We start from the raw sequence: 11,402 nt of genomic DNA, 5'->3' as shown, positions 1-11,402 counted from the left end.
CTATCTATCTATCTATCTATCTATCTATCTATCTATCTATCTATCTATCTATCTATCTATCTATCTATCTATCTATCTATCTATCTTAACCCATCTCTATCTTTCTCTTGCCCAGACATCCATGAGGAGGGGCAGAGGCCAGTGATGGTCTACGTCCACGGTGGCTCATACACAGAAGGCACCGGTAACATGATGGATGGCAGTGTGCTTGCAAGCTATGGCAATGTCATCGTCATAACTCTCAACTACCGCCTAGGAGTATTAGGTAAAAATGATCTACATTTCATACCCATCCTGTCTCCAGTATGTATACAATTTGGCTGTATTAGATGTATATGCTCATGGTTTGTTTTTGTATTGCCTTTATTTTTAAGTTTAAGTCTCCCAAATCCAAGCAGCCACAAGCAGGTTTTTAGTGAATCGCTTCTAAAATGGCTGAATTTGAGCTTCAAAACTGTGCTCCACCCTTCGAGAGAGAACAATAGCAGAGCAATTACTGCCAAGGTGCTCTGGGTATCACTGCAGTGTCATACACCTACTGTATGGTAATTTCCATTATGAAGCAGTAGTCTAAAGGGTGATGGATGGATAATAATTTGAAATGCGTTGTCCACATCTCAGTGGCACTTATTTAATCTGGGAATTTAGTCTTTTCCAGAAAAATTTAATTGCATAGGAAGAGATGGATATTTTACCCCATGATAGAAGCAGATGAAGGTGGGAATGCATAAATCAAAAGGTCCACCGATGGCAGTGGTCACCGCAGTGGTGAGATTTATCAGAATGATCTTACACCAGGAAAAAAAATGCATTCGTTTGGAGAAAACGGCATTTTACATTGTTGCTTTACACTAATTCAGTTTTAGTTTTAGTTTATTAGATATTATGAGCTATAATTGAGAGTTCAGGGTTGATGCAGTGTGTACTTTGTAAATGAATTTTTTTTACATGTAATATTTCTGCTTTTTCTCATTATGTGGGAACTTTCTTTTATAAGATACAACAGTTTCGTTTAAAACAAAATTCAGTTTTTACGTCTCAACACAGAAGTCAAATCTAGAGTATACTTACCATCTGGATTGTTTAATCCTTCAACGAGCTATGAAATGTGAAAACCATTAGTGAGCTGTTTTTACCCAGAGCACCCTTTCCGTTTATTTTTTTAAATTTTTTTCTTTAAGTGGAAACATGTTGAGTATGGGGGTCCCTGGTGGAAAAAAAACCCCCTGAAGCCACCCCCCCACCACCACTACTAGCATCGACTCAGATCTGATCCACTTTACCTCCATGACTCTCTGACTCATTGCTCTCTGAACAGCAAAAATCTGATTCCCTGTGGTTTTTCTAATTTTAGGCAGCTATGCAAAGCTCACAGGTTGGATAATCAGAATGTCTTAAAATCCTGGTATTAAGCCTTCTTGTGGTTGTAATTATTAAAATTACAAAGAGCTGAGTAGGGCCACAGGAGGGTTAAAAATAAATGCGAGGCCTCATTTACTGTATTACACTAAGGGCATGAACATTTAGTTGTTTGTGTGAGGCCCGTATATTGATTCAATCAATATACAGGCAACACATCCCACTGACTGGGTAAAAGCATTCTAATAAGAAGGTGCCCACTATTTAGCAGTGAGAGTGATGAAAATATGAAAATAATATGTAAGTTAGAAACATGTGGATACTGTATCTTTTCTACTTTAATGCCTGATTTAGCTTATACAGCTAAAAAAAATGACATCCCTTATTATAATCTGCATGATTATGTAAATTAGTAATAGAAAAACTAGACTGGTGTTTTGTATTAATTAATAGGTGGCTTTTAATTAAATTTTATCGGTTTATATATCTTTTACTTGCACATGCAAATCATTTTCAGGCTGTTTGAGAGACATTTCTCTCCCAAAAGTAAGGACACATCTGGGTTCCTCCTTAATTAGGCAGAGAATGTTTTTTGAAAATTGGGTTTGAATACATGCTAAAAGGTTAATACGTTTTTAAATGCTAATTTCCAAGGCTTTCATTAGACATTGATTTTATAAGATGGAATAAATCTGCATGTGGTTAGTGGGTGAGAAGAAATTCCATTTAATTCTGACCTTGGGGAAAATATAGAAACTACTGCTGTAATCATCATTCAGAGCCAAATAAAGACCATCCTACATGCTTCTTTGTGTCTTCACTCCATCCCCTGTGTTTACACCACCTGCGCCTTCTCCATCATCATCACTATCACCATCAAGCTACATCTCGAGTACATCTTCTTCTTTCTCCTCGCCATTGTCACCATAAGTTGGATGCATGAGGTGAGCCCATTTATTAAAAGCGATGTACAATTATGCACATGAGCATAAATGAAATAAATAAACGATTGACTCAAATTTTTTTCCCCCAGAATATGAAAGCACATTATACAGTTATAATAATCACAGAGCTCTTCTAAACGAATATAATCCTTACAGTGTCCTTCTTTTTGCTTCAGAGAAATTTCTGACAAATGCACATAAGTGGTGAAATGTATTTTAGCATTGCTTTTCTTGCTCATTATACTCTTATGTGCTTGAGGTTCACAGAAATGAGCTTTTGCAGTAATGAGATAGAGGAGTGAGCCGTTAGGATCCTCGTGTTTAGTTAACATCAGTAGTAAAGGGAATAAGGGATCGCTGCAGTTGTAACTGCATGCACATGTATTTATGCGTTTATGTCTGTGTGTAATTGATATTTCCTGACATGAATATGGATGTAACTTGTTGATTTGATTCAGTTTGAGGAATTGCAGGAGAGGCACATCACTTTTCATGAATTTTAAACTTCAATGTATCATAAAAACAACTTGTGAATAATTAACAGTATGAATGCCGTAATCTTGTGCCCAACTTTGTGTTTTCTTTTGAGTTTCTTTTTGTTATTGTGAGATAAAGATGCACCACTTCTTCCTTCTCTCTCTGCCTACCTATAGGATTCCTTAGTACAGGTGACCAGGCAGCAAAAGGGAACTACGGCTTGCTTGACCAGATCCAGGCCCTGCGCTGGGTGAAGGAAAATATCGCAGCCTTTGGCGGGGATCCAAACAGGGTCACGGTGTTTGGATCAGGGGCTGGAGCATCCTGCGTGAGCCTCCTCACCTTGTCGCACTACTCGGAGGGTGAGCGAGAATCAAAGATAAAAAGTGTATTGATGTACTGTGTTTTATTCAGTTCAACCTTTAAAGATGGGTGACAAATGAAAAGAAAAAACAACTGTCAAGCCACAACATGCCATCAGCGCAACTTTAGGGTAGTGGTGGACTATCAAGGTTTCCCCCTTTTTTGGTCTTTTGATGATGGCGGTTAAGAGCCCTGGTTAGCATGTCAATCCAGAATTTCCCATAGGTGTTTTCATTGGAGTCGACATCCAAAAACTCTGAAGACCACAATGTATGACTTAAGTAATTTCATACTTATTACATCATTAAGTGAGTCCACTATCCCTATGGGTGGAGGCACTGTCATCCTGGGAGAGAGCACGGTGATCAAGACAAAAAATAAATAAATGCCTCATCGTAGGATAAAGGTGATCAGTCAGAATAACAATGTATTGATTTGCAGTGACCCACCTCCAAGAATCTCCAAGGGGAGAACCAAATCATGGCAGAAAAAATGCCCCCCCCCATCCACCACCAGTCACTTGATCTCCTTGCCATAGATTTCAAGAATTCAGCAATCATTATCACCCATCTGTATGTTAAACTTTTTTTTGCATTTAAAAATATATAAAGAGAATGGACAGATTGTGATGGTGGTTGGTAGGTAGGTGGCTGCTTTGTAAGCTCTGACATTTACCATTATGAATCTTTTCAAGGTCTCCAGTGAACCGTTGCAGCTTTCATTTAGTGGTCTTAATGCCTGAAAAAGCCTTTGAATTCTGTGAATAATACAGCCTGCCCGTGACTCATATAGCCTAGGGCTGTTATTATTTTTAACTTTTAACATTTAACTCTTACTTCAACTTAGTATGCCAGATATAACCTGTCATACTTTAAATCAGAATAATGCAGATCTTCGATGCCAATTTTTTTCCCTTGCTGTGGGAGTGATTGCTTCTGGATCTATTTATGTGTGCAAATGTGTTGTGCAACCTTCCGGTGTGCATTCAAGTGGCTGTGCATCCATGCACACATGTGTGGGTGCATGTGCACCCATATATATGTGCCTCAGTGTATACAGGCTACATCTACACCCAGATTTGTATTTACAGTATGTTTGTGTGTTCATGTGTATCAGACCTGTTCCACAGAGCCATCATCCAGAGCGGCAGTGCTTTAGCCAGCTGGGCTGTCAACTACCAACCAAGCAAGTATGCCCGGCAGCTCGGTGAAAGAGTGGGCTGCGGCATCGATGACAGCACGCAACTGGTTGCCTGCCTCCAGGGCCGGAGTTACCGTGAACTTGTGGAGCAGAACATAACACCAGCCAAATATCATACAGCTTTTGCCCCGGTGATTGATGGTGATGTTATACCTGATGACCCCCAGATTCTGATGGAGCAGGGAGAGTTTCTGAACTACGACGTGATGCTGGGGGTTAATCAGGGCGAGGGCGTGAAGTTTGTGGAGGGCATAGTGGACTCAGAGGACGGTGTCAGTGCTGAGGACTTTGACTTCGCAGTGTCGGACTTTGTGGATAGTTTGTATGGATACCCAGAGGGCCGAGACACATTGAGAGAAAGCATAAGGTGAGTTGCATTTCTGAATATACTTAAAAAATGAGTAATAAGTGAGGGGATAATAATGTGACATTCCAAATAATATAATTATCAGATTTCTTTTAGAAAGTTAGATGAGATCATTGATACGAAGCTAATAAATGTGACCCTGCAGTCAGAAGTGTGTCAGCTAGCTGTGATGTAATAGTGTGAACAGCTTGATGTTCTGTCCTAAAGAAACAGACTCCAGCAGGTCTAAACTTTATGAAAAAATATCTGTCATGGCTGTGGCCAGGGATGGAAGAAGCACTTTACAACAGTACTTAGTAAAAATCAGACAGTTTAATGTCACCCATTGGTTTTGATCTTCACATTTTAAAGTATCAGTGTTAGTGTTTTCCCCAGCACCATGTTGTTTTCTTGGAGCCAGAAGTTAGCTTATATGGATGGAAAAGTGGAGTGCTAATTCATTAGCTAATACTAGCTAAGCTGCATTCATAAACTGTTCCGGTGCAACACATAGACACACATATCAGCTAATTAGCGCTATGTAACGTGCAAATAACACAGTGACAATTGTACTCACCAAAACTGAAGGAGAAATGTCTTGGATGGCTGCAAAAGAAGCCACAATATTAATCAGATAATCCATTAAAAATGCCCCACAGGGCCCCAATAGCACATAGAAGATAAAAAGGTCCAGTTTTTATCTTCTATTGCAGCAGTGAAGGTGAGGCCTAGCAGACACCAGTTAGCGCCATCTGCCTATGATGGGTTAGTCAATCAATGTGGTTATGCCCATAATTCAATTACCCAGTGGTTAAGAGGAGGGAAACTATCCGCAGAGCCCAAAATTGTTTTTGATCCATGCTGTGAATATGCTTTTTGATGCTGCAAAGTTGGACATTTTACCACTATGAAGATTGACTCTCTTTTGCAGCCAGCCTAAAGTGGCACCTGGAGGAATTGCAGTTGGCTTCATTTTTCAGCTCTGGAGGTTGCTCCTTCGTAAAAAGAAAAAAGAAAAAAGAAAAGTATCCCTTCCCTTAAAGAGATTTTATGCTAAAATAAAAAGAGTTTCCTTCAAATGTAGTCACTAAAATGTGAGTAAAATTAACATGGCAACTGTCAATAGAGTATTTTGCAGGTGGTGGCCTTTGCAGAATTTAGAAGAAAATAGAACCGAACAACCAGAGTGGGTGTCCTCAGACTCTGTGTAGCAATATTAAGCTACATAAATCAAATAATCAGCCTCAGCTGATGAGGCATCAGTACAGCCGACAACACTGAAATCTCTAAACAATATAAGCTAATTACACACAGCAGCTGCAGCCCACTAACACACATAGATTACATAGGCACTAACTGTGGTGCTCACAGTTAGTTTGTTGTAGTTCCTTCCTGACTCTGATTTTGCTCCAGGTTCAGCTTTTCTGTTTTTCACTTCTCAGTTTAATCTGCCTCTAAGCCTTCAAACACTGAGCTGAATGAGACTTTTGAAGTTACAACATTTGTGCAATAAGTTATGGGGCTTTCAGACACAAAATGACATTGCCTGTCCCATGGGATCCCTGCATGATCATTACATCCCCTTTACATTATTTACATTTTTTAATTGATCTGCAGTTATAGGTTAAAGCAGATTACAAACCTGAGCTATTTTTACATTTATTGCCTACTGACAATGAACTTGCTGACATGCCTACCCGTTTTAAAGATAACTCTTTACTCCTCGGCCTTAAAGCAAACCTGTTTCTAAAAATTCAGGAAATTAAAAAAAATCAGTCTCAGCTTTTCCTCTATTTTGCCTTCTTTGTCTGGCTGGATGTTTCATTTCAAGTGGCCATACTGGGATATTTGTCATAGTAGTCAAAATTTAGATTATCTGAACGTGCAAACTACCAACATTCAAACCCAACCCCTTTGTTCCTGCGTGAGAGAAAGAGAGAGAGAGAGAGAAATGGGGAGAGCAGTTGTGGCCAAGCAGGCTAGAAAGTGGATGATGAGGAGAGCAGTGCGAGCAAGAAAAACATTATTTTCTGATCGTTACATGGCGGTCGCGTTCTGAAGCACAAATAAGCACACCCACACTGTCGTCCTGTCTACTGTTGCCTCAGTCCCACTGTTGGTCAAACAGACACACAGACCTGCGGCTCTAAAGACATCCATGACACAGACAGAGATCAGAGGAGAGAGATGGCCTGTGTTCCAATATTCTTACTACCATGCTGCTTATTATATAAGATAAAGATTTAGTATGTCACAATACAGTATGTCCAAAACAGTATGCCAAAATGACAAGGATGTCCCACAGCATCCAGTCACTATTTGAAGCATGCAAACCAACATGCTTTTCTGGCTATTATGACTCACAATCCTCTGTGTGGTAGAAGATATGAGCCGTGCATCACAAGACGGATGATTTAAGTAACCTTCCAAATCGCATATTTTTTTCTTAAATTTTTGCCTCACAGACTTCACACTATATTAAAGTACTATGTCCAAATCTAAGGCATACTTCATACTAGGAGACATAGCTTGTAAGGGCGGCTGCAGCCTTGAACACAACAGAATAATAAGAATATACAAGCAGGCCATGGGTCTGAGAAAACCAACCGCCCACATGCGGGTCATAGGTGATGAAGGGATAGCAAAGCCCCCCCCCCCACTCAAGTGTTTTAGCATTGAACCCGAAACGGCGTGAACAAGCAGTGCAACAACTATATTCATGAGGTAAAGTTCACGGAGAACATGTGTGCTTCACAGTAAACAAGCTGGTTTTTATGTCAGCTACAGCTTCTTGTTCCGTTCTCACGTGTTTATTATCCCTATTTCATGTGACATTTGTTTTGACTCTGCAGCATATACCAATGTAGCCAAAGTTTGGACTCATAAAACACTAGTGGCACTGTAATGAGAATAAATGTAATTTGTTACTTCCTCCCTTCACATTGACAGTGTCTTGCCTCCAGGCAGTGATTCCTAGAATAAAGGAAACCAGCAGGAGACTTAGTGGAAAAAGACACAGCATATTAGTGAGTTTTAGAGGTGTTGGTTAGCAATTATTTTAACACGGACAAAATGAGTTGTTTTCTCCAACTGCTAGAACAAAAGGCTACTTCTACTGCTCCCTTAATCACAGAGGGGTCACTACAGTAGGTTGCTCTGCATATTTGATTTGGCAGATTTTTTATACCGGATGACTTTCCTGACACATCGCCCAAGGGATTTGAGTCTCCTCCTGGGACTGAGCCGGGGATCATTTGCTTGTTAGGCAAATGTGTAAACCACTACATTGTAGTATCTGCATGCTAAGCTAAGTTAACTGATCCCTCTTTGTAGCTTCAAATATATCAAACTGACATGCAAGTGGGAACAATCTTCTGGTCAAAGGCATGGCAAAAAGCATAGTTAGCAAAATCTAAAAGCCATAGACAACTGTAGACATAGTGTGGTGTCTTAAAATTGAAGCAGTGCAGAGGGACCTTAAACCTGAATTCCTTATGATGCGCTGCATAGGGTGACTGCTCTGGTTGCAAAAAGAGCTGACCATAGTTTCCAATGATGAGTTTATGGTCTCTAGTTTTGCAGGAGGTATTATTTAGGTATTATTTCATGCAATTTACTGTTAATTTTATACATTATGAGTTAGCTATGTAGTGTAAAACAAATAATGCTTGCATGCTTTAGGGCTGGTTTACTTTGTGACTGTTGAATCACTACTGTATAAGCATGCGGATCCATCTCTTCCTCTCGACATCTGGATTCAAGGTGCAAGACCTTTATTGTCATTGTGCAAGGACAACAGAATTTGAATCCTTGGTATATAAATATCCATTCGCTGTGAAATCTTGTTGCTCTGTAATGCATATAATAGATTTGCTGAAAGATGACATGATCGATTGACTAAATTTCAAATGTATTTATGATTTAAGGTTCATGTACACAGACTGGGCGGATCGGGACAATGCAGAAACCCGCAGGAAGACACTAGTGGCGCTTTTTACAGACCATCAGTGGGTGGCACCAGCAATAGCAACAGCTGATCTCCATGCTCAGTATGGGTCTCCTACCTACTTCTACTCATTTTACCACCACTGCCAGAGTGACGCCACGCCACCTTGGGCCGACTCTGCCCACGGTGATGAGGTGAGATCAAAGTACATGAGCAGTATCTGCTGCATGGGAAGAGTTATTAAGCACTAGGCTCAAGAAATGAGACTAAATATCAAAGAGGATAGAAGAAAGACTTCGCAAAGGACGGTGACTAATCTGAGTAATTAACTCTAAAGCAAATTTGACAAAATGACTTATTTCTCAAAGAATCTTGAAAGATTTATACAATGAATGAGGAGCTTTGGGGTTTGTTACTGCTTCACATTGATCTGTTCAAAATACTTGATTAAGGAATTCGTTAGAGCATTAAATATCAGAAATGTTCATGAAATAACTTGTGCTACAGGCCTTTTAGGTGGTTAAGTAGTTATATGCTGTGTATGTGTATTTTTCCTGACTATTTATATGAAACAGCTCTTTGTTCATGCATGTGATGACAGAATTATGATGGTAACAATATGGCTATAACAGGACACAAAATTCACATTTTAGTCTAATTTCGACTACTGAGTCATTGTTGGTTGTGTATTTGTTTGTGCACACCAACAACATTTCTTTTTCAAAATAATGAAATAAATGTAAAATGCATAATTGGCTATAATTCACAAGGTTTTCAAATGTTGTGCAATATCAGTAAGAAAGTACTTTGATCTTTTCACCCTTGCATAAAAAATGTCCACTAAGACAAGTGAAATACATTTACAATTAACTTAAATTACCCATTAAAGCCAGCAGTGCAATTTCAGTATTGTTGCCCATCTCACTTTTTGCCACTCCACATGTGATTGAACATTGTAACGAAGCTAAGACCCTTTTAATAAATAATTGAAGCTGGGCTCTGCTGCCAGTGCATATGGGTGCACAGGCGATGATATACATAAATGCCTGTTCTTTGTTTGTCCCACCCCTGGCGCTGATTGGCTAATCGTAAGTGCTTTCCTTGGCTCAAGTATGTAATAGCTGAAGGGCGAAAGCGATATGCAGGTGTAGAGCTCTACTGTAGTCCTCTGTTAGTCAACATAAGATAACATAACATGAAAAAGCATAAAAAATATTGCACTATCCCTGCTACAAAGTAAGATCACAAACAAAACATGTAATATGAAAATGATTAGATACCAGAGTATGGAAATATGATCAAATTAAATGTACAGGATCTGATTTAGTAGTGCTTCAGTCATGCTTATGGTTGGAGTCCAGAGAACAAATGTATTGACTCTAACATGAATATGTGTGTATATGTGTAGGTGCCTTATGTGTTCGGCGTGCCCATGGTGGGACCCACCGATCTGTTCAACTGTAACTTCTCCAAAAACGATGTGATGCTGAGTGCGGTCGTTATGACCTACTGGACCAACTTTGCCAAGACTGGGTGAGTTAATAAAATGTCCACTGCAATGTGAGATGTTGTTCTGTTGGAAAATCCCGCGGAGAATTAAGCAAACACAAGCAAAAGTCCATAAAAAAGACAAAAAACAGAGGATGACTTCGGCGTCATTCAGTCTTTTCAAACGGAGAAACCCGTTTCTAATTTCTGCTATTAATACATAATCCCCTCCCACATGTGTAAAATGTCTCATGACTGAGAATGAAAGCCAAGACACTTAATCACATTTTACAAGTGCAAAAGAAAATGCACAGCTGTCAAAGTCAAAGATCAGTCGTTCCTTGTCCTTTTTTTTAATTGACTATGCAAAGACGAGGTTTTGGCAACGCAAAGTGTTGTTTCTGAAAGTGTGGACATTTCAGTCTTGATTTTACTGGAATAAATCTCCTCCAGGCTTGAAATAGGACAGCCAAGTTTCAAGTCTATAATGTTATCAAGATAAACAGCCTCTCCACTTTGCAGCGCTTGATATCCTTTCCATGTGCTTAATTTGTGGACAGATTAATAATAAAGATTAACACAGGCACCGAGCTATCTGTCAATGTTTACACACAGAGAGTTCAGTCAAAGAGGGAACAAAGAGGAGAATGTAAAAGTTTTGATTGTTAGCATTGACTTGTAGGCATTGGCATGAGTTTATCGAAAACAGGCAGGAGTAATAAGCTTAATCGCTCAGCTTCTTTATTAAATTAAGCAATATTTAACATAGCAAATAATGGCACGAGAACCACATTTCTCCAGAAAAATTTGATTGCAATTGTCGTAGAAGTTGAATTTTAATGTAGCATTAGATGAAAACATCGCACTTTTAGAGCAACAAAAATAATGAGCTCACAGGCAAAGGATATGTTATTGTAATGCCTTTTCCTTCAAGAGCTCTCTGATGTCTGACGAGAAGACGGCGCTGTAGACACAATAATGAAAGCAGCACCGCAGACTAATTTTGGCAAAGTGGGCATACAGGTTGTCTGTCATGTCAATGTCTTGACAGGCATTTCTTCTGGGACCTTGGCGGAAATAGTTAAAGAGCTCCTGCTCTTGAAAAAAAAGTCCTTGAGGACAGCCAAGGTGATGTCCTAAAAGAGGAATCAATTGATTAATTTGCTGTTGCTTGACAAATCTCTTCTCTTCTCTTCTCTTCTCTTCTCTTCTCTTCTCTTCTCTTCTCTTCTCTTCTCTTCTCTTCTCTTCTCTTCTCTTCTCTTCTCTTCTCTTCTCT

General features: G+C 39.4%; 1 protein-coding gene across 1 annotated transcript in view; it reads left to right on the top strand.

Annotated features, from left to right (window-relative positions):
• LOC102293438 (neuroligin-4, X-linked) overlaps positions 1-11,402 on the top strand; it is a 23,566-nt gene that overhangs the window by 3,387 nt on the left and 8,777 nt on the right. The window contains exons 3-7 of the mRNA XM_005918326.3: positions 116-265; positions 2,957-3,142; positions 4,260-4,710; positions 8,616-8,829; positions 10,044-10,168. Of these exons, the coding sequence (XP_005918388.1) occupies positions 116-265; positions 2,957-3,142; positions 4,260-4,710; positions 8,616-8,829; positions 10,044-10,168 (1,126 nt within the window). The remainder of the gene's footprint in view (positions 1-115; positions 266-2,956; positions 3,143-4,259; positions 4,711-8,615; positions 8,830-10,043; positions 10,169-11,402) is intronic.

Source organism: Haplochromis burtoni, unplaced genomic scaffold, assembly GCF_018398535.1.
Source record: "Haplochromis burtoni strain Fernald_Lab_line unplaced genomic scaffold, NCSU_Asbu1 Contig_29, whole genome shotgun sequence".
NCBI classification, from domain to species: domain Eukaryota; kingdom Metazoa; phylum Chordata; class Actinopteri; order Cichliformes; family Cichlidae; genus Haplochromis; species Haplochromis burtoni.
The sequence above is the reverse complement of the archived record's forward strand: the minus strand, read 5'-3'. Positions and strand labels throughout refer to the sequence as shown.